Source organism: Diplotaxodon limnothrissa, linkage group LG1, assembly GCF_057381915.1.
Source record: "Diplotaxodon limnothrissa isolate DT_005_m linkage group LG1, D_limnothrissa_male_GT1.1, whole genome shotgun sequence".
In the NCBI taxonomy this organism is placed as follows: Eukaryota; Metazoa; Chordata; class Actinopteri; order Cichliformes; family Cichlidae; genus Diplotaxodon; species Diplotaxodon limnothrissa.
The window spans coordinates 6504187-6526413 of record NC_140596.1 but is presented as its reverse complement, the minus strand read 5'-3'; the positions used below and the strand labels follow the sequence as shown (position 1 = coordinate 6526413).

At 39.5% G+C, this 22227-nt stretch overlaps 1 protein-coding gene and 1 long non-coding RNA gene across 2 annotated transcripts; one reads left to right on the top strand and one right to left on the bottom strand.

Moving 5' to 3' along the window:
• Positions 1-2434: 2434 nt before the first annotated feature.
• On the bottom strand, positions 2435-11392 carry LOC146639318 (uncharacterized). Its single transcript, XR_014906418.1, has 3 exons — positions 11167-11392; positions 3079-3213; positions 2435-2614 (listed from the first exon to the last, which is right to left on the bottom strand). It is a non-coding gene; the product is annotated as an uncharacterized LOC146639318 (long non-coding RNA).
• slc7a10a (solute carrier family 7 member 10a) lies at positions 3166-20324 on the top strand. Its single transcript, XM_085359643.1, has 11 exons — positions 3166-3351; positions 7718-7922; positions 9475-9626; positions 15273-15398; positions 15585-15738; positions 15827-15950; positions 16930-17033; positions 17160-17256; positions 17354-17503; positions 18441-18618; positions 18717-20324. The coding sequence occupies exons 1-11, from the start codon at positions 3246-3248 to the stop codon at positions 18812-18814; spliced, it is 1494 nt and encodes a 497-aa protein (XP_085215769.1). The 5' UTR covers positions 3166-3245; the 3' UTR covers positions 18815-20324.
• Positions 20325-22227: the final 1903 nt, after the last annotated feature.

Genomic DNA, 22227 nt, shown 5'->3' with positions numbered 1-22227 from the left:
GAGGTCTTTACTTAAATGGCTAAACCTCACACTGGCAGCAGAGAAGACCAACTGTAGTTAAGTTTGCTAGGTAGTTAAACACCAGAGGAAAGGTGCAGAGGAACTGGATGAAACAGGATAGGGCCAGACTGTAGCGGACAATGGACAATCAGGTCTGTAAAGAGGATCATTGTTGGTATTCATCCAGAACCTGTACAGGTTCAAGGTTAGGAAACAGGCAGAAAACATCGCTACAGATCCCTCACATCCCAGACATAAACTGTTCAAACTGCAGCCTTCAAGCAAGCGCTAAAGAGCAGTGTTTACAAAAACCAGCCGCTACAGAGACAGTTTCTTCCCCCAGGCTGTCACTCTAATGAACACTGTGAAATAACCCACTGTTATATCATTTAGATCATTTGCTGAAGTCAAATTGAAAATGTCGCATTTTGCAAGGGAATCTTACGATTCCACTTGATGTCTCACAATTACATGACAAAAATCCTCAAATTATGCAAGTTTTGAACTCCTAAAATACAGCAATAATGTGTCTGTTTATGTCTCTTAGTTTCCAGCTGCCTGCTTTGTAAAAATAACTCAAAGGTCTTTGTTTTTGTGGTGGAGGAAAATTCAAGCTTGCACCAGAAAAGAATCTTTGATTACCAGCAATAAACAATCTCATATAAACAAGTCAATAAAATATGCTGAAAGACTGGCTGCTGAAAAGTCAAGCCAAGCAACGTGTCAAACTAATACATTTTTATCAAAGTATATTAAGTGCCAATAATAATACTTCAACATTTAACAAGACTTAGTATGATATGGCATGTTCTTTGCCAACACATCAGAGGTCACCTAATAATGGGTTTCCAATAATCTAAAAGTGACAATGACACAAAATGTATCAAATAAATTACATTTTATTTAATTTTAAAGATTAAATCAAGTTTTTACAAGTTAATGACTTTATTGGTGTGATCCAAACATACAAACCGGGGACAATACACAAGTAAAGAGTCCTTAGAAATGTGAAACATAGAAACTCAGATGGAAACACTCAAGGGACAGAGCTGCTTAATCACTCGCCCCGATTGTCGTGGAGCAAAACACTAAAACCCAAATTGTGTCTGAATGCAAGCCACACTGTACATGACAGTCACAAATTCAGGAGTGTGTGTGTGTATGTGTGTGTGTGTGTGTGTGTGTGTGTGTGTGTGTGAGTGTGAACAGGTGAATGAGAAAGTGCCTTAAAGTAAGTATAGCACATGCACTATCCCCTGGATTTGGATGCTCTTGTACATATGTGTACATTAATAACATTTATAGCAGGTATCAGTAATGCTTGAGGTCACATGAGTAGAAAGTCTTGTTTTTAGTGTAATTAGGAAGAGAGTGAGGAAGATCTAAGAAGGAATCCAGTCACCCAATCACCAAAAACATCTGTTTGGGTAAGGACTTTTATTTCCTTTGCATATAACAGCTGTAAGCACTAATTCTGCAGATGTGAACCACTAGAATGAGCCTTGTATGGTCTTTCAAGTTAACCTTAAAAAATGATTTGGGTGAAATCCTAACCAAAAAATGTGATTTACACCAATGCTAAATTCACAGTCTGACTGAAGATGGATTTCTTAACCCCACGACCCAGATGATGACGTGACGTTACTGAGTTTTGATTTTTCTGCTGTCACAAGCATTGCCTTTTAATTTTCTTTTCTTTTTTTGGAATTACTTTTCATTGTGTATCTTCTGTGATTTGATGCATTTCTTTCTTCCTTGTTTGTTTCCCCTGCCTGCCTTCCCTCCTTTTTGATTGTCTACTCTGTCTTCATCGTTTTTCACTTGTGGTCTATTGCTCCATTGTGCCTGTGCCTTGTTTTCCATATATCCTCTTGCCTATTGTGAGCTCCTCTTGTTGCCTTCCATGTGTCCTGTCATTCTGTTTGCTCTGGATTTCTGCTTTGTGTTCCCTTTCTTAATTTTTTTTTCTGTGTTTGGACTTTTGCCAGTAAAAGTCTTTACATTTTTTAATGTTAATTGCTGATTTTAGTACACAACACGTGTGTAAGTTAGCGTTGTACCACAGGGCATGAAGAAAGCAAAATGTCAAATAATCTAATCTCAATAGCTAGTGTTTGATCAGGGATATTCTAAAGTTCAATACCTACTGACTGATGTGATATGTGGTGACCTTTCTATACACAAAGGGAATGAGCAGAGGATCAAATTACAATAGTCTGTAGGGAAAGGGGTTTCACCTAATTGACTCTGATGGGACTAATAAGGTTGCTTGCACTGGACTATTTTTACCAAAGTAGGACAGGCTTTCATTTAAAATATTCACCTCATGAGTACAGTCTAGCACAAAAGTGCTAAACCATTTCTTTATATATTTCAATAAACATACTAACAATAATATAATAACAAATTTATTGGGAAAAAATAGTTTGTGGAATATTAATGAGCTTAAAGGTCCATGTTTGATATGATCACCTTTATTTTTCAATAGAGCCTGAGCTCCCTGTGAAAGTGTTCTTGTCATTTCTTTCAATAATCTTCAGGAATAGATCTCCGGGCTTCTTGAAGGACATTCCAGAGCTCTTCCTTGGATGTTGGCTGCCTTTTGTTCAGTTCTCTGTCAAGATGATCGCATATAGGAATGTCATTAATGACAGATAGTGCTCAACTATATGCTTTTCTATCCAGGTTGATTTTTACTGCATTTACTGCATATGTTTGGGGACCATTGTTTTGATTCATGCTCAATCATCGAGGTAGGGAAATCCCAAAAAGTTGATTCTGTTCATCTGGACGTAGCGTTTTCACTCATCCAAGCGACTTCTTCAGTCTCAAGACTAGTCAAAAAATGTCCAACAAAACTTTTTGTTTTGTTTTTTTAAAGACTTCCAGAAAGCCTGGAGAACTATTGCGAAACTAAAATATTTGACCCCTTCGAAGCAAAATATATGTAAAGAAAAAAGTAAAGTATGTGCTTGTCCAGATTCACAAATCTAACCACAATATTCTACAAACACATTCATCGAACAATTTTATTTAAAGTGGACTGGTTCCCTATTGCCTACGCCGGCACTCACTTACCTGAGTCAAGGTTGGGGTTTGAGAGGTGGATCGCATTGTACGCATGCGCATTTCCTGCTTCATCTGTGGGATGTTATAAGGGCAGCCCGTAAAGCGGAGCTTGGTTCAGTCGGAAGCATCTGGACCGGACCGAGGCTACCAGGAAGCCCATTTGCAAGGCGGAGGAGATGGAGGACAAAAAGAAAAGAAAGAAGAATGAAGACTCCTCCAATAGCGACAGAGTCACCCTGAAAAAAGAAATTGGACTTCTGAGCGCTTGCGCTATTATCATCGGTGAGTGTGTGACAGCTTTTGTTATACGTGCTCAACTCACGGAGAGTGTTTCGAAGTGATGAATTCTGCGACAAGGAAAAAACTGACGAGGAAACGTGACCGAACGGAAAGCTTATAACGTGGCTGATGTACAGTTACTCTTTCTCTGTCAAGGTTAGAGTATAATTACACACAGTGTGAGTCACTCACTGTACGTATGAGCTTTTATTCTAGTCCGTTCTTTTATTCTACGTATTATATTTGCTGTACGGACACTATAAAGACTAAGATGTGACTTTTCTTTTAGACGTGGTTCGTGACTGTCTGACTCTAAGAATGAATAGCTGGAAAGTCGCCGTTACGCACGCACGCTCTGATGTATGAATGCAGGGTTCTGAGCTTTGTGTGGAAACTGTTGCATCAGTCTGAGTGGTCTGAATATGAGCGTGCATACGTGGCTGGATGATCTAAAGCTGAACTTGACAGACACGCAGAACCGGCACATCTCCCACGTGCTTCAGTGGGAGAGTTTACTGTTACCATTGTAGCATTGTCCTCGGATAGTCTACTGACTAAACCAAGGCATTAATATCGTTAATTTCAGTAACCTTATCATACCAGTTACATCATAAAATACGCTTATACTGCAGACAATGAATTTTACTTTACACGTGTATCTGCAAAAATTGGATAACTGTCAAAATACAGGAAGTTGCAGTGCTGTTTGTAGTTTCCTCCAAAATCTGATGTTGCATTTTACATATCCCTTACAGTAAGTGTACATAAGGAAATGGTCGGTAAATTTAACATATACTCTTTTTATAGACTTCTACACTATTCTAGTGTTCAATTCAATCTGCAATGAATCCTGTCACGAAAATATTTTATTGTATTTCAGAACCACATGTTGCAGGGTAGGGTTTTGGCAGTGGAAATCAGTGGCTTCAATAACAGTTCCTCATTTTTGTACATTTGTTGTGGTAAATATAAAAATTAGTCTTAATGAGTGGAAAAAAATTACTAACCAACAAATAAAAAGGGAAATGTTTATCACTGGGACAAATGGTTTTTGCAGTTCAGTGAAAGGTGGAATTCTGCGACAGTCAAGAGGCTACAAAGGAACCAGTTAATAGTTTGCCTTTTAAAAATATTTTCAGTTCAACAGTTCATCTTCATAGCCATGCTCACATCTAATGTGCTCTGATAGAAATGAGATGTAATTGCAGTTAATGTTATTTCTGCAAATTTTGCGTTTGACTCACTTTTTTTCCTTCAGTATAATTTAGTCCATATTTGTGAAATTATTTTGTTATCAGAGTTGAAGTAATATTAAAGTATTATAAAGATTTAATGTATTTGGTGTGAAAGACTTCCTGTATCTGGCAGTGCAGCTGAATGAGTGTGTGAGAAAAAGAGCTCCACTGCCTGCCTAGTGAGTGGTGCATCGGGTGGGCAACAACTCAAGTGGTCATTTGGCATGAAGTAAAGTCCTTTGCCAAGTTCAAAATAAACTAGCAGGTGAGCACAGCAGATCACCACTGCATCACAGAGGGGTGTAAGAGTGTCCTGGGTTCAAACCTGGGTATGGAACTGACCGCTAGAGCTTCTTTCTCCCAGAGCTCTAGTTTCTCCTGGTACTGAGAAACACTTTCTGGATTCATGTTGCTCATATAAGGCAAGGACACTCACACAAATAAGAAGACATAACCAGTCATCCCTGTCATCCCATTTCAGAGAGTGTGGGATTTTTGGTCTAAGGAAATCTAGAGTCACCACTCTTCCACTTTCCACCACGATCAGTAATGAGAGAGCCTTTTGCATCTCTCTGAAATTTGATCACAGGCTCTTTACAGACTGGTGCTGATCAACAAGTGTTGTGTCATAACCTATCAAAAACACAGAAATGTGGTCCACAAAGATAATGCATTGTAAGTGGTAAGCCTGTAAGTGCTCCGGGCTGGAAAAGAGATGGAGACACAGTGCATACTCTGCAGCCCTGCTTATCCTGGATGTTTGCTGGTAAGCGTTTAAGCTGATCACATTGGGAAGGCGTTTACATACTGCACACACACAAAGATTTTCATAATTACATGTTAATGTGGCAGGTCTGTAATCATTTAAGAAACTGGTGTTGGATTTCTTCAGGTAATATGACGATTGACTGCTCATTTTTCTTCTACATTAATATTTTAAGATTAAAATAAACGCTCAGATCAGCTTAGCATAATGCTGAACTCTTGCCACAAGCACAGATGGAGGAAAGCCTGTACAGCCAGTACACACAGGCAACTTGAGTCATGCTACTACCCACCAGATACAGCCTACTCACATTGCATTTCATATGCCTTGTTCTAGTAATATAGACTGCTGAAGCTGTCAGCAGGGAAGCCTTCAGGTAGCTACTGATTACCACTGGTTACTTACAGTTAGACAATACTCCACAACTATCAAATGTCCTGTATTATTAATCTCTAACCACACTGAATATACTTTTCTGCAATTGCTCACTTGCTATTAGTCGTGACATTAATCACTATTTTCATGCCACCAGCTTCATCATCGCTCACCGCTTTATCGTAGTAGTACAAGTCCCCCTCCGTTAGGAGGTATTATACATGCAGCATTACAAAAAAACCCCACATAATATGAGACATTCTTCATTTTCCCTTTTGCACAGGAGATTTGGAGTATTTGCTTGTATAAAATGGTGAGCAATGTGAGGTCATTTTGAGAAAATTTCTCAGAGATGGTGCTGGGATATGATGCAGAGAGGGTCAGTAGGCCTGTGACTAACAGTTTCAGCTGTAGTGCCAAACTTTATGACATAACAAACACAACACTTGCATTATGTAACAGCTCTGCATCTCACAGTGGCCTCCACAATCAGATCAGACAATGAAAAATGCGTTCCTCAGATCTCATTGCTGGATCTGCATCATTAGGGAGCATTTGGGGCCATAGTGTGCCTCTGGGTTTTAATAGTTTCTAAAAGATTTACAGTTGACAGGGTCATATTTTATTGTGAGGACTCAATTCTTCTCACACTTTTCCGAAGAGGACAAAGACTTGAAGGACAGTACAAACAATGTTTTGCTGTGACAGCTGCTGTTTGGTTACTTTGTTATGTGTGCTAGCTTTTGTTTTGTCGTTTTTTTGGTAGGGGTGAGGGCATGTAAATGTCAGACTGAGTCTGAACTTGCTTATTAGTATGTGCCTGAGCCAACCAAGCTGTCAGAGAACCTTTATTTGTTCTTGTTAGGGAGTCAGCTGAGCCTGATTTTTAATGAGTCACATTTTAATGAGCCTGGACTAAATTACTTTATTATCTTATTAAATATACTAGTTATTTGTATAAATGAAATTGCAGCTTTATGGATGGTTTCACCTGTATTATCACCAGTATTAAAATATCCTACCGATATTGTGTTGGTCTCTCATGTTCTGCTGAAAGATCTGAACAATCAGGGCATAGACAGAACACCTTTTGCATGTTCAGTGATGTTTAACACTGAAATGTTAGCATCAGATCTGTTGGGTCCACTTGGTTCCATGGATCCATGAATCAGATTTTGTTCATCCTACAGATTTTCATCTGAGTGGGATCTTGAAATTAGAGGCCTGGCTGTTCCTTGGGCCATCCCTAAACAGTTTCTGCATTGTGGTGGGGTACATTGTTCTTCTGCAGGACACTACTACCTTTGAGGAGTGCTGCTTCCTCCGGGGAGTTGTGCAGGATAGGCTCCATCCTCTACACAACCCTGAACTGGATCAACAGTTAAGAAAATGGATGGCTGAAAAATAGAAGAATGCCTGTAGCCACTGTGGCAGAACACTGTACAAACAGCAGCTTTAAATCACTGAGATTAGGCTGTGCATACCATGCAGTCATATGTCAAAGCATTACTATATATAGCTACATTAATCACTAAGTGAAAGCAATAGTCACATGCCTTACTGCAGAAAGAAAAGAGTTTTTTCTTTACTTCCCATCATGGCTGTGCTAGTCTTTCCTCTTCACTTTCTCCTTCTCTTTAACTACAGATGTGTGTTGTCCAACTTTAGCAAAAATAGCTTGGAGAGCTACTGTTAGAGTATTGTGACCTTCAAGCCAAAGTTTTAATAAGACTTTTGGAATCGCTTTGATTCTACTTTGTGTTCTTTATTCTGTTACTTTTCTTTTTACCTGAATGTATAAACATCTGACCAAATCATCACCAAACTACAGATAAATGGTAAATGCCATTTGTTCTAAATGTCTGGAGTTTTAAATTGAAGTGTGACAGCTTTGGGAGCACAAACCAATAAAAGCAAATCTTGTGTTACACACAAAAAGAAGTCTTTGATGAATATTTATGTATAAATAATCACTGTAATATTTTCTCCTAAGGGAACATCATTGGCTCTGGGATTTTCATCTCACCTAAAGGAGTGTTGGAGCATGCAGGTTCAGTGGGACTGTCACTCATCGTGTGGGTTTGTGGAGGGGGCATCTGCACCCTTGGGTCCATGTGCTACGCTGAATTGGGTGTCACCATCCCAAAGTCTGGAGGTGACTATTCATATGTGACAGAAATCTTTGGGGGCCTAGTAGGGTAAGTACTGTCGTTGTCATTTTCTAGATGCATTTTTTAAAATACAGATGTTCCTAAACTGCAGTAGCAGCTTGTTGCGTCTTTCCCCCTGAATTATTTTTCCTCATATGAATTATATTGCAACAGTCCAATGGGCGTGTTGGCTTTGAACCAATCATCTGTGAGCGTCTTATGACTTTCAGAGGTCATGTGGTGTGTCAGCTGATCATAGAGCGGCATTCTAAGTCTGAGAAGGTCAAACTTGTTATATACTGTGCCAGCCTTCAGAAGCATTTCTGTGAAAGTAGTTCAGTCTGACTTTCTCTGTTCGGTTATTTTGCAACTATGAATGAAGCAAGTACCACAAAGGATTAAACACAGGAGCAGCAGCAAACGACTCAAAAATGTTAAAAACAGCAGAAAGTAAGAACTAGTGTAGGAGTTTTTGAATTACAGTTGAATACCAACACAGAAAGAATAAGAAGGGAACAAGCAACAAAAAGCACTCACTCTGGAGGTGGAATTAAAGTTTTCATTATGTTTTCAACTTCCAACGCACCAATAGTAAAATTCTGGAGTTACTTGAGTTTGAAAAAAACTCCCCCAAAGCCTTACATGTCCAAAGTATGTGCTTAATGGCTTTGGTCCTCTGACGTTTTTAATTTAATAAAATCATCAGGTCAATGCTTCCTTGATGATAACCAAGTATGGCTTGCATTTAGTAAGTGCTTTATGCATGCAAGTACATCCTTTTTTTTCTAAGTTACAACAGTGGTTGTAAAATCTGCTTTAAATGCTGTCAAAAAACGAGTGTCAAACACTGAGTGTTTGCCTGAGCACATCCTCTGCAGCTACAGATGGAACGCTGAAGCTCCTGCTAATGTGCTAGAGCAAAATTTAGTGTTGTGGTCTAGACAACCCAAAATGTGATGCCCACATATGTGGGCGCCAGGTCGTAGGAGGTTAAGTAAAGACCCAACTTCTACAGTGATGTTGTTTTGCTGACAGGTTTAAGTATAGGTGTGACTGTAAAGCTGGGATGGAATCAAAGACAGTATAAAAGACTGACCTAACATCCAGGTCTGAAAAGTGAAACCACCAACCTTTTTGCAACCTCTGTGGTTGCAGAAAGACTTAATGGTCTTCAACTGTCTTGTTCTGTGCCAGAGTAAACCGTTTCCTGATCACTTTCTGGGTCTAGTTTCTGGTTTCAGGTCATAATTAAACAATAAGTTATTTTTTTAATGTTTTTTTTTACAGTCAGCAAGGAGGATTATCCAGGGTACCATCACTGGGTAACAAATCAATCACCAGCTGTTCACCAGTGAGTTGGGTGCAAATGCTCAGCTCAAGTTGTTTAAAAAGCATCACCAATATGACATCATGGCAGCTATGTCTATTTTTTATACAGTTTATTGAATATGGAATAATGTTATAAGAGCAGTGAAAGTCCCTTCCTTGTCAAAATAACTGCCCACAAGTGACAGCCCCCCCCCCCTCTCCACTTAGTCTCAAGTTATTACACTGAACTTTATTCTAAATTGAAATCCCGTTCTGTCTCTTCATCCTTTAGATTCCTGTTGTTATGGAGCGCTGTCCTCATCATGTACCCAACCACGTTGGCCGTCATTGCGCTCACCTTCTCCAATTACGTCTTGCAGCCGGCCTTTCAGCACTGTTTTCCTCCGTTCATCGCCACCAAACTTCTCGCAACAATTTGTGTCTGTGAGTCACCAGCAGCCTTAGAAACTCTATTTATCTATTCCATGATAGTTTAAGTAAATGTTTATTCTAGTTTAGTGTTGTCCTTTACGTCTTATCTCTCTTTGATTTTCCACTGAACAGTTTTTAGAACTGTCCTGCCAGGGTAAACATTGTTGCTAATGCTAAGCACATGGTTCTTGATTCCAAACAAACTGAAGCATCCAGTGCAGTAACAACTTGCTGTAAAATTGCTAATTATGTATTTAAGAATACAGTTGTTGCCCTCAGGTTTTTGAGAGCAAAATAGCTTTGACATTCATACAGCTTGCAATACACCATGGGAACTGGGAGTGCTTAACATTCCACCTCAGGAACGCAACATTTTCTGAGTTTACTTCAACTCTGATAAGCCTGAATTTTGACTGTCCATTTATGATTAATGATTAATAATGGATAAATGCTTTCCTTAGCATTTCCATAGTGGCAAGCTGATTGGTTGCTGGCCAGATTTTTCAGGTGGCATGGAATAAACAGATGAGTGGTTGACAGATTTGTTGCTCTTCTGCGTGACTGCATGTGTGTGGCCTATGCCTGTGTCATCATGACAAACTAGTTCACAGTATCACACTTCAGACCTGCTGTTGTCTTCAACATGCAAGTCATCTGACTGAATGAGCCAGAGTGACTCCCAGTGAGGTAAACATCAGACCAAGCATCTGCTTCCAAAGCAACATAAAAAGCAACTGATCTTAAAGAAAAATATCTATTTTAACTTGCACTTGTACATATATTTCCAAAATACTGTTGCTCCTATATACGATGTTCCTATAAATGACTGTTTGGAAGACAAATAATAACAAGGAAAAAGGTACTTCCATCTTAGGCAAGTTTGTGCATTTACCAAAGTAAACCAGACTAATCAAACCAAATCAAATCCATTTCCTGCGGTGGCTTAAAGAAATGTGATTCTGTGACACTTCAGTGTGCTCAGGGCTGTCATTGTCATTTGATAATTCCACAAGAAATGTTATGCTCTATCTCCAGCCTCTAATCTGATCAGTTGGGGTATCTGTATTTAAATAGCCAGTGGCCCAAGCAGACCTTGCATGTATCCGATCCACAAACCAGCCAGTTTGGTCCTGTCAGAACCGGATGGAGAAGGGGAAACGGGATAGACGGGGAGTGGGATGGTTGGCTTCGTATGTGGGTGTGTGCGCACGTCAGGCTTAGCATTTGCTGAGTACCCTCTACTATTTATGGCAACAGAATCCTACAACTGCTGCCTACTTTGGGCAAGGGACACTGTGCGAGTGGGTTTTTGTGTTGTATTCTAGAGTGTGGTATGAGTTTGTGTGTGTGTGTGTGTGTGTGTGTGTGTGTGTGTGTGTGTGTGTGTGTGTGTGTGTGTGTGTGTGTGTGTGTGTGTGTGTGTCTCAGTATCAGTGTCAGAATACATAATGGTGCCAGTCTTTGTGGACGCTGCTAATGAGAGGGTGTGTCTACACTATTGTGCATTGTTACTGTCACAGGGCACCATGGAAATAGGAAAAGCGCAGAATACCTTTCACATCAATAATGATGGAAGTCCCCATTGGCCAGCCAGACATTCGAGTCAGATGTTTTATGTTTCTATTGGCTAGCTGGTTCGACCCCTGTCCTCCAATCTGGTCTATGGCATCACACTTGAGACTTAAAGTCACAGAAAGATTGTAGTCACCCGTCTGTGATCAGCAGTTATGCAAGCTTCATATCTTATGAAACTCAATCAGTCTGTGAGGAGAGAAAGTGTCAGACGTCTGATGACAGATGGAAAACATATTATTCTGAACCCTAAAAGAATCATCTATGTACAGTTGAAGCCCTTTCATTGTAGTTCCATCCACCTTAAAAACCAAAGACAGGTGCATGTAAATGAGCAGCATCATATCAGGCAATTGGCAACACAGGTAGTCGATAGGAAGGGATAAGAAAAGAAAAAGTTCAAGTTACCTGTGAAGGATAAAGTAAATATTTCATCACTTTCCAGCACCAGAATTAATGTGTTATATTTTCTTGCTGTGCTGAGTCTTCGTGAGGGTGCTCTTAAGTTCACTGAACCTTTCTTAGTTGAGGGTTTATGAATGCGAGTCAGCCTAGTTATGTTTCCCCCCTCCTTCCTCTCCTGCTGAGCATACTGCTCTAGAGTCACAGGGTGACCCAGGCGTGCGTGTGTTGGTGAAAACCAGACAGGTCCAGTTGTAAGCTGGCTGTGTTCTTCTAAGAATAGGCACACTCGACAGCCCACAGCAGCACAGCCATGCACGCTCATTTATCCTGCAGTTTAGTTTGTCATCTGCTGATCAGTTTCACTAAAAAGAAAGAAAAATTCATTTTCCAGCAGTCAACACTGTTTTATATTCTTTATGGTCAGTATTTGCATAGCGCTTTACTTGATCCTAAGGACCCCAAAGCGCTTTACACTATACACAATCATCCACCCATTCGCACACTGGTAATGGCAAGCTACAGTGTAGCCACAGCCGCCCTGGGGCGCACTGACAGAGGGGAGGCTGCCGGACACTGGCGCCACCGGACCCTCTGACCATCACCAGTAGGCAACGGGTGAAGTGTCTTGCCCAAGGACACAACGACCGAGACTGTCAGAGCCGGGGCTCGAACCGGCAACCTTCCGATTACAAGACGAACGCCCAACTCTTGAGCCACGATCGCCCCGTATTCTTTAAATATTTCTTTAAATTGTAAAACACTGTAACTTGTCTTATGGAGCCATCATCATTAATTTTATACTCAATCCCACAAAACAGTCACTATAAATGTGATGTTTTTATTTCAAAGGCCAAGAGAATACATTCCAGCAAGAAGTCTGTGTTAGTCCATTATTGTGTTGGTACAGTAGGGAGAAGTTTCACGTTATGTCTCCATCACTGGTTCAGATCATTGACTTCAATTTATTTCAAAAAAGAAGACTGTAAAATTGTTTTCAGTAAAAGTGGAAATACCATTTCTATTTATTTTACTATGTGTACTACAATCTGAACTACTGCTCTAAACGTTCGTGTATCAACTGTGTATTAATTCTTTCTCATTATTTGGAAAATGGAGCCCCCCATAGAGTCAGAACAACTATGAGCATAACGTAGACACAAATTAAGAAAGCACACAAGTATGTTAGCTCAGAATAAAAACGTCATGCACAAATTCTATTTTAGTGTGGCTGAGCGAGTTTAGTTCAGGCTTCCTCTGAACCCTTGAACACACTGGATGTTTTATTGAATGCTGCACAAAACTCATTTAAAATTCGATTGAGGGCTCATGGTGAATCATCAGACTAGCGGCTGCCCTAAAGACAGAACAAACCAGAGTGGCTCAGAAGAACAAAATGTCACTATCGTTGTAGGGGATGGAAAAACTGTCACACGTTGGACAAATGACATGATTCTTCCAGTGTATGGTAGGCATCAAACGCCAAGAAGAATGTCATGTTTACACAGAGCTCTGTAATGGCCTTAGAGGAATTTTGGATTTAATTTTATTATGTTGCTAATTCTCCAGCTGAAAACAAAATCACAAATGTTTTATAGCTAGAAAAACTATTAAGCCAACAGTTCCACAAGTGTACCATGGCACAAGAATTGGGGTACGGTATTGTGGATGCTTGCATAGTCATTTTGTTCTTGGTTTCAGAATTGTTTTACCCCTATTCATTATTCATTTAGAATTTTTCCTCAAAGCCCATTTAATCTCCTCCATATAACATATGTAATTACATTCTTTCCTCTCTATCTGTAACTTTCAGCATCCTTTTTTAGATCTCATAGGTCTCCTCGTTGAAGATTTTGTTATCAGATATTTTGTGATGTATAGACAGGACTGGGGAGTTTTTGCCAGTGTGGTGTCTCCTGAGTCAAGATCCTGGACCAGGAGGAGGCGTTCCTGAGGTTAAAGCCTGCTGATAAATCTGCAGTGAGTTGGGGTCAGAATCCATTAAGACTTAAAGTGGTAATTAGTTAGTATTCTAGAGCTGAGGCAGCCTTCAATAGAAGCAGTGACAGCAGGACACAGATTTACCTGCACTGTCACATTCAAAGCCACTGGCACCTCCTTCCTGTCAGGGTTAGAATAGAGGAAAGTTGGGGGAGGTCGTAGTGGGGGTTCATGCAGGAACACAGAAACGGAAATTCATGTAACACTCCAAGGGTAATTGACTATAAAACACAGCAGTGTTGTAGGGGAGATAAAGCTCTGCCCGGTGCCTCCAAAACCTCTTGCCAAAAATTCACACGTGTGTGTATATACGTCTGTGCCTCTGCCAGCGGAAGCAGCTTGTTCAGATTTCTGTGGTGGGAGGAAAACTCTAGCCCTAGTGATGGATGACATGGTCACTGCTAGGTCACTAGAGTGGGTGTTAGTGGGTAAAAGAGAGAAGGAAAGAAGTGTCAGAAGAGAGAAGGTGAAATATGAGCCAAAAAAAGAATAGGTCCCAAAAAAAAAAAGAATGAAATGAATGAATAACTAGATTATCTTCCTTTAATACACCCCGAGGGCTCAACTGTTTCCTAATCTCCATGTTCTCATTTTAAGACACCTGCAATTCTGAGGGCATGTGAAACACAAGCAACAGATAAGTGGACTATAGAGACGCTGTGAAGATAACTGGAGTTGACAAAAAAGTGGACATACCCTGGCTGGGAAGCTTTTCCTGCCTGACAACTCTCATCCTGCTTGTAAAGTTATCACTGATTTCCACCCAATAAACCCATCACTAATATTTTTATGTGATTTATTTGGATGTCACTATTATTTATGTTGTGCATAGCTCTGGGCAAACGACTTTAAAGTATCAGAAATGTTTGGAAGTCATAAGCATGTTATAGCCTGGCTCAAAGAGTGTGACATGAAATTAGAGACAACACAAGAAGTAACTAAGAAAATGGGGATTTAATCAAACAAGGATCTTTGTCATTTGGAAGATAATGAATTTGTTGAGCCAGTAGTGTTAAGTATGTAAGGAGAGGTGGGATTGAATTCGGAGAGCAAAACAAATCTAAAGAGTATTTGGAAGAATGAAGGAAAGAGCCTGGAAGACAAGGATGCCAGAGTAAAAGAATGAGCACACTGTGCAGGTGTAGCTCGTGCATCTGATCTGCACCCGCAGGACAAATGGACTGGTACTTACATAGCGCCTTTCTTCTCAGTAGAGCACTTGAAGTGCTTTCAGAACAGCACAAAAAAGAAGACAGAAAATACCTAGTCCCTGAGTAGCCTAGGAGTTTAGAGGAACAATAACAGTATTGTTTGACGTATTTGTAGGTCTCCATTTTCTTTCTTTTGCTTGTAAGCGCAACTGAGAGACATTTGTGCTTGGCTGATTTGGCTCTCTTGGAATTGGGCCATTCGATACTATGTTGGCTTTCACAAAAATACCCTCAAAACTTAGTGATAATGTCAAGGTCAGCAGCCTAGAGGAGAGCAGGGCCACACATGTGCAGTTTACACAAGCAGGAAATAGAAAGTAGGGATTGAGAGAGAGTAATTTGCAAATTTAAATGTGTTGTTGACGTGATGCTTTGCATGAAATACACAAATACCTGTGAATAAACCTTTAACTTTTTTTACGTAAAACTTTAATGATTTTTCTGCTGTGTGTGTTTGTGTGTATATGTGCAGTATTCCTGACCTGGGTGAACTGCTCCAGTGTGCGTTGGGCGACAAGGATCCAGGACATTTTCACTATAGGAAAACTTCTCGCGCTAGTTCTCATTATAATAGTAGGACTTGTCCAAATTTGTAGAGGTAAACACACAGACATGTGCACACATGCATAAAAAATGTTTTTCAGTAATTGGTAACAGTAATTTCTGTGCTCTGGACATGTTTCATCTGCTCTCTGGTTTTATTGCATTAAAATGATTAGTGATGAACCAACAATTATTTTACGGTTTTTATTTGCTCGTTCTATATTTCTCATCTTTCATCCAGGTCATTACGATGCCCTGCAGCCCAGTGCGGCCTTTGAATTCAGTCAGGACCCCTCAGTGGGACAGATAGCGCTGGCCTTCCTCCAGGCCTCCTTTGCCTACAGCGGCTGGAATTTCCTCAACTACGTCACAGAGGAGGTCGTAGAGCCGCGCAAGTACGATATGCATAAGCAAAGCTAGCAGACACACCACAAGTTTTTCTTAAGTTCTGCCCCATATCATTAATATTTTTCCTGTCATCAGGAACCTGCCCCGTGCCATCTACATTTCCATCCCACTGGTGACCCTTGTCTACACTATGACCAACATTGCCTACTTCTCCTCCATGACCCCAGAGGAGCTCCTCAGCTCTAATGCTGTGGCAGTGGTGAGCAGCTCTCCAGCGCCATGACTGGATATTTTACAAACCCAGTTCTGAAAAAGCTGAGACACTGTGGAAAATGTAAAACAGAATGCAATAACTGAACCCATGAATCCATATTTTATTCAAAGCAGCACATAGAAAACAGCAACGGGTTTTAGGACGGGTGGCTCCCAACAAACTAAAAATGAGCCAGTATTTTTCTTAAAATGGGACATTTTCTCAGTTTGAACATTTGAGTCGTTTTCTATGTTCTACTGTGAAAATGTTGTTTTATTAGATTTGCAAATCATAAAACTACTTTTGTTTACAGTGCACACAGTGGCCTCATTTTTGGAATTCAGGCTGTATATTCAAACCTGTTTCAGCTCATATACTGCTAAAGTCAACAGACATTCCAGGCTCCAGTTGTGTATTTGCAATCCTGTCACATGTCGAGCAGCGGTCACTTCAGTCACTGCTTACGCACGCAGTTTTATTTTGCATCATTAATGGTTATTTTAGTTTGGCAAGTAGCAGGTTGCTGGTTTGATTCCAGCCTGAGACATTAACCCCTTTGGGATTGCATCAGGAATTGCATCCAGCATAAACGTCTGCCAAATCAAACATGTGGAGCCACCTGTTGTGGAGCCCCTTGTAGAGAGGGAGCAACTGAAAGTTGTTGTTTTTTCATCGGTTGTTATTACAAGTCATTGGATTTCAATGACATACCAAGGATCGAGACTGTTATTTCTCGATCTTGAGTTCACGCCTGAAAAACATTGAAAATATACTGTAAAAAATTATATCTCGTACCTACATCGTACCTACATGCATATTTAACCATAGTCTTATAGTGGTATGCAGGCAGGCTGTTAAAAAGGCTATTTAATCTTTCAGTGAATCAATCAATTAGTGCAGTAATCGAGGGGACTGATGAATTAATAAATAATTAATTTAGTCAACATGTCGGTCATCTGGACAATCACGTTTTGTGTTTTTTCAGACATTTGGGGAGAAACTGCTGGGAATGTTTTCCTGGGTGATGCCAATCTCTGTAGCTTTGTCCACCTTTGGAGGAATTAATGGATATTTGTTTACCTCCTCCAGGTACAGCACAAACGCTTTGTCTTGCATTGTACAACACACCAAACCCTAATTTTTACTTATTTTTACTGATGCCCGCTGTTTCCACAAAATAACGTGTATAACATGTGTAAATATGTCTCTCGGTAGATTGTGTTTCTCTGGCGCCAGAGAGGGTCACCTTCCTTATCTGCTGGCAATGATCCACCTAAAAAACTGCACACCAATTCCTGCCCTGCTGCTCTGTGTACGTTTCACACTAACAGGTTTATCCAGCTGTGTAGCTTCAAAACAGAGATTCAGTGCTTTAATTTTCTCTTGTTTGAACCTGTTCTGTCCTACAGTGCTTTGCCACAGTTGTCATCCTGTGTATTGGGGAGACACACAACCTGATCAACTATGTGTCCTTTATCAACTATTTGTCCTATGGGGTAACCATTGCCGGCCTTCTCTACCTCCGCAAGAAAAGGCCCAACCTGGCTAGACCTATAAAGGTATGGCACTTGTTTTATCTGGAGGTATAACTTAACCACAATAAAAGCAGATTATAGTGAGGAATTTAAAAAATGAAAATATTAAAATTATGTAAGGCAGAAAGAAAAAAATAGAAATTTGAAATAAGCTTAAAAAGCTGACAGATTCAAATAAAAGTATTTAATTTTGAATTAAATTATAATAATTAGATTTTTTTTAAACAAAGGCAAATCAATTATAAAATTAAGCTTCCCATTACATCAAATCAATAATTTTTAAAAACTTTTATTCAAAGGCTCTGAACAGTGTGTCAATTTTAATGCATTTAAAACAAAGAAGACAGTGTAATGTATAGACTGGTGATGTAGACATACACGCTAATTTTCATATAGTAGTATATAAAGTAGTCTGCAATGAATATGTCACAGTAATCTGTGCATTTAGCATAGGAAACTGAGAGCTCCCAGCAGTCTGATTTGTGTACCACTAGATTTTGCCATTTAACAATGAGTTAGCATGCATATTGTTTTGGCGCCCCCTGGTGTCACAAATGGCAGTTACATGACATTAGTTAGTGCACAAATAACATCCACTATTTCCTGTTTTCTGTTTACGTTCATTCTCCTGTATGCCATTCCCTCCAATCGCTCTCTGTTTTTACTTTTATTGTCAAATAAAAGCTGAAAATTAAAATAAAAAGTAAAAACAAACAAATAAGTATTACATTGCAATACATTAAAGCATTAAATTAAATGTCAAAAATTTGTTTTTGATAATATCCCAGACAAATATATGTACATGTTTATATATTTGGATGCTACATGTAGAGACAGTATGGGTTTACAAATGTAAAAAGAAAAAAAAGGTAAGGAAAAAGATAATTATGTTCATTGCAGATAAATCAACATATTTACAGTGGCAAGGGTTTTTGTACAAATGTGTTTTTGTTCTGTGTAGGTGAACCTGTTGATCCCGATCAGCTACCTGATCTTCTGGGCTGTGCTGCTGGGCTTCAGCCTGTACTCTGAACCAGTGGTTTGTGGCCTGGGTATGGTTATCATGTTGACTGGAGTCCCTGTATACTTTGTGGGTGTGCAGTGGAAGGAGAAACCCAAATGGCTCTATAGATTAGTTGGTGAGTTGGTTTTTTCCAGCGTACAGAACATATTAACTATTTATGTCAGCAGTAATTCCATCTGAGTCTGACTGCTCATGATGTCTTTTCTATTGCAGAAAAACTCACGTACAAGGGCCAGAAGGTGTGTTATGTGGTGTTTCCTCAGGATGACCCCTCAGAAACTGAGCCCCTCACTGCCAAAGCTACTGACTGAGGAGTGAAGTCAAACCAGGACTTCCCCTTTTGCATCAACGTCAATACTTCCCGTTTTCGTCTTAAACGTGTTCTTGTTTGGTCAGTGAAGCACGAAGAGAAAGTGTCATATATTTTTGCACAGGTGTGGACTGGATTGGGCTGGCATGGAGCCCATTTTACCCAGTGCATGTGTTTTTAACTTTTTGGTTTTGCTGTCCATCCATTGTCATCACCAGCATGCAAAGTTTTATTTTTCATACAGATCCTTATCCTTTCCCTTCTTACTCAAAGAATCTCCATTCTGTTCCAAGTCTTTTTCTGCTTCACTTCCAGGATGCTTCCAGCATGCTAATGTGCCTTATAGACGTGTGTATAGTGTGTTGGTTGTGCGGGTATTTGGAGTGTGTAATGTCTTATATGGAATAAGATAAATATGCAAGCAGTTTCTGCACTTAGCAATACTTCTCTATAACTGCTGCTACTTTGCACTTTGCTTTACTAATTACTCACATGATGCTCACTGTTGATCTGTTGTGGATGAGTAATTTGTTCTGTCTATATCTCTGCCTGGCTACAGAATCTAGCTGTTCTATTTTCTTTCCACCGACTTTTTAAAAAGAATTATGATTATATCACTTTTCCCTCATGAGAGATGCTGTTGCTGCCTTAATGTTTTTATTAGAGACACTCATCTCTTCCAGTTATTTTTAAAAGACGGGCAAGACCATGACTGGTTCTTGCAGGATTTTGTTGCTTCAGCAGTGATTTCATCTCTGGGTTCCCACTGTGAAACCTCTCAAGGTGCTCGACCAGCCAAAACAGTTATTACACTCTTGACCTGTTGTGATACAGTATTTGAGCACTAATGTGTTGTTGCATAACTCTAACAGAATCTGTAATGATTGACAGACGGCTGGCAGTGGATGTTTACTTGAGCTCTCACTTCCCCAAAAGCCACTACAATGACCGTTAACTCAATATCGCTTATCCACTGATCAGCTGACTTAACATGACACTGCTGACATCACAGAGTTGGATTAACATCCTTTTTGTATCCCATGACCTCTTGGACTTCCTGTATTAGTCAACATTGTTGATGTATTATGGCCCAGACCTGGTCAAACTTGCAACCTCAGTAATTTTGCATTTACTGTGGTCCAGGAGATATTGTTGTTGTTGTTGCTACCTTATCGTATTTGAGTATTCTCTTAATATCTCTTTTATGTTGTACATATAACAAACAAATGAAGGTTGGGGCCTTTGGCCTTTTAAAATGAAAAGTAAACCAGCAGCTTTGAACTTTATTGAACGTGCAGTCCCTTTCTCAGCCCGTAGCTGCTGGGAACTCCATGAAAAGAGACTCGTGTCTGTCCTGCCATGTCCCGGTGCTTTTAGCTCTGAGAGCTGTAAATACTGTGTGACAAAAATAAACTTTTAAAAACGCACCAGGGGCTTCTACAAAGATGACATTCCTCAAACATGTTGTGGTACATTTGTATACTGTATAATGGGTGTACCTTTGTTTTGTAAAAGACAGAAGTTGTAAATTAATAACAATGTAATTGATCATTAAATATAGCGACTTCGAAGAAACTCGGTGTGTCGTCTCCTCTGTGGGACCCTTTTTAGCACCATCAGGTCAAAAATGGGGATTTCTGTGCTAATTAAGTAAGTCGTTGGTTTTCAAGCTTTTTCTGGCATGACCCACTTCGGAAGCTTGGCAGCTGCTATAATAGGTTTTAGCAAGTTTTCAGCAATTTTTTTTTTTCTTAACATATTTTAATGGTTTTGTTTTTCCTCTGGTTGTTCATGGCCCACCTGCAGTGGCTCTGCACCTCACAGTTTGAAGTAAGATCAGTCAAAGGTAACTACTGTGCAAAATAAACTATGTACCAGTAGTACGTTGGTGGTTGCACTTTGAGTAGTTTGATGCCAACAACAGTTTACTATAGTACATTTTACTATGAAAAACCAGAATGCGAGTGACGTAGTAGCTCATCCAGGTACAATCCACCACAGTTTACAGGTTATTGTATCATTTAAAGCACAGAAAAGCAAATTATATGTTTTGTTTTCATTGCACAATCTAATGAGGATAGTTTGTGTGCACATTACGCTCACACATCACATTAACTCACTGGTCTTTTGGCGACGAGTTAAAAAAAAATTTTTTTAAAAAAGAAGAGAAAAAAAAAACCCCAGAAAATAAATTTTGAAGTTTATTTATTGCAGGCACAGGAAAATTATGATAAGCAGAAGATTAAACAGAATTTTGGATCTGCAAACCCAACAATGCCATGGCAGCATTTCTCTTGCAGCACAAAATATACAAACATAATTCTCAAAACGTGAGAAACAAACATCATCTTCAGCCTGTGAAGGGAACAAAGCTTCAAACTCAAGTCTCTAATGATGATATTATCAGACAGAAGCTTTCAGCAGAACTTTACTTTCCAGTGGCCACAATCCAGTGTGCTTACCTGTGCACAAAACTATACAAACGTACAGCTATTACTAAAGCATACTGAAGACATTTTGCTAAAGCATAAACGCTGAAATTCAGGGAACAGAAAAGACACACTTATCTAAACTGGCAGATCATAATCATCAACCTAACCACATTAGCAGTCAGTGTAACACAATTTCACTAAAGATTGTACCAAATTACCAGGACTCTCCTTAAGCTGATGACTACATCCTGAATAAATCACTACTTAAATACAATGGAAGAAGACCTGAAAGGTTCCCTTTCTCTTACTCTTCGCTGTAATAATCCCAGAGCTGAGATTTCTGACATATTAGTGCACTGTACCTCCAGATCAGTCATATTTAACAATCACATGACATGTATAAAAGAGTGTTGTCTAGACAAAGACAAATCTAATCTCTTCAAACAGGTAAACCACAGAGTTGATTCATAAACCCTCCTTGATCATTGCAACAACAGGGAAAACCCCATTAAGGCGTTTTTAATGCATGTCTCTAAATCACAAAGCAAGATACGCATTTTTTTTTCCAGACAGCAGCTAAACGATTTCACTTTAAGCTAAATGAGGACGGATGTTTTTTAAATAGACGTACAAGAGAACACAAGTAAAACATCTGTAAAACTATAAATAAATATAATTAGCTTATTTTTTGATATTTCAAAGAAAGAACTGGAGATGAGAACAGATTATGAGGCAGAAATTAGTTGGAAGGACTATGGAGATATCTCTAATGGCACATAACATATAGCAGCTGTTCTTGGCAAAACTTGTAGGGTAGCATGGCACATTCAGCTCATTTTAAAGAAAAAAAACAGTAGGAACGATCTAGTTTTTCCACACGAAATGGCATTCTGGTCAATTCTCTTTTGCTCCAAACCCACACTACTTATTGGCTTCTTATTCTTCTAGTATAAATATCCTGCAGCACAAGTGGGAGGGGGGA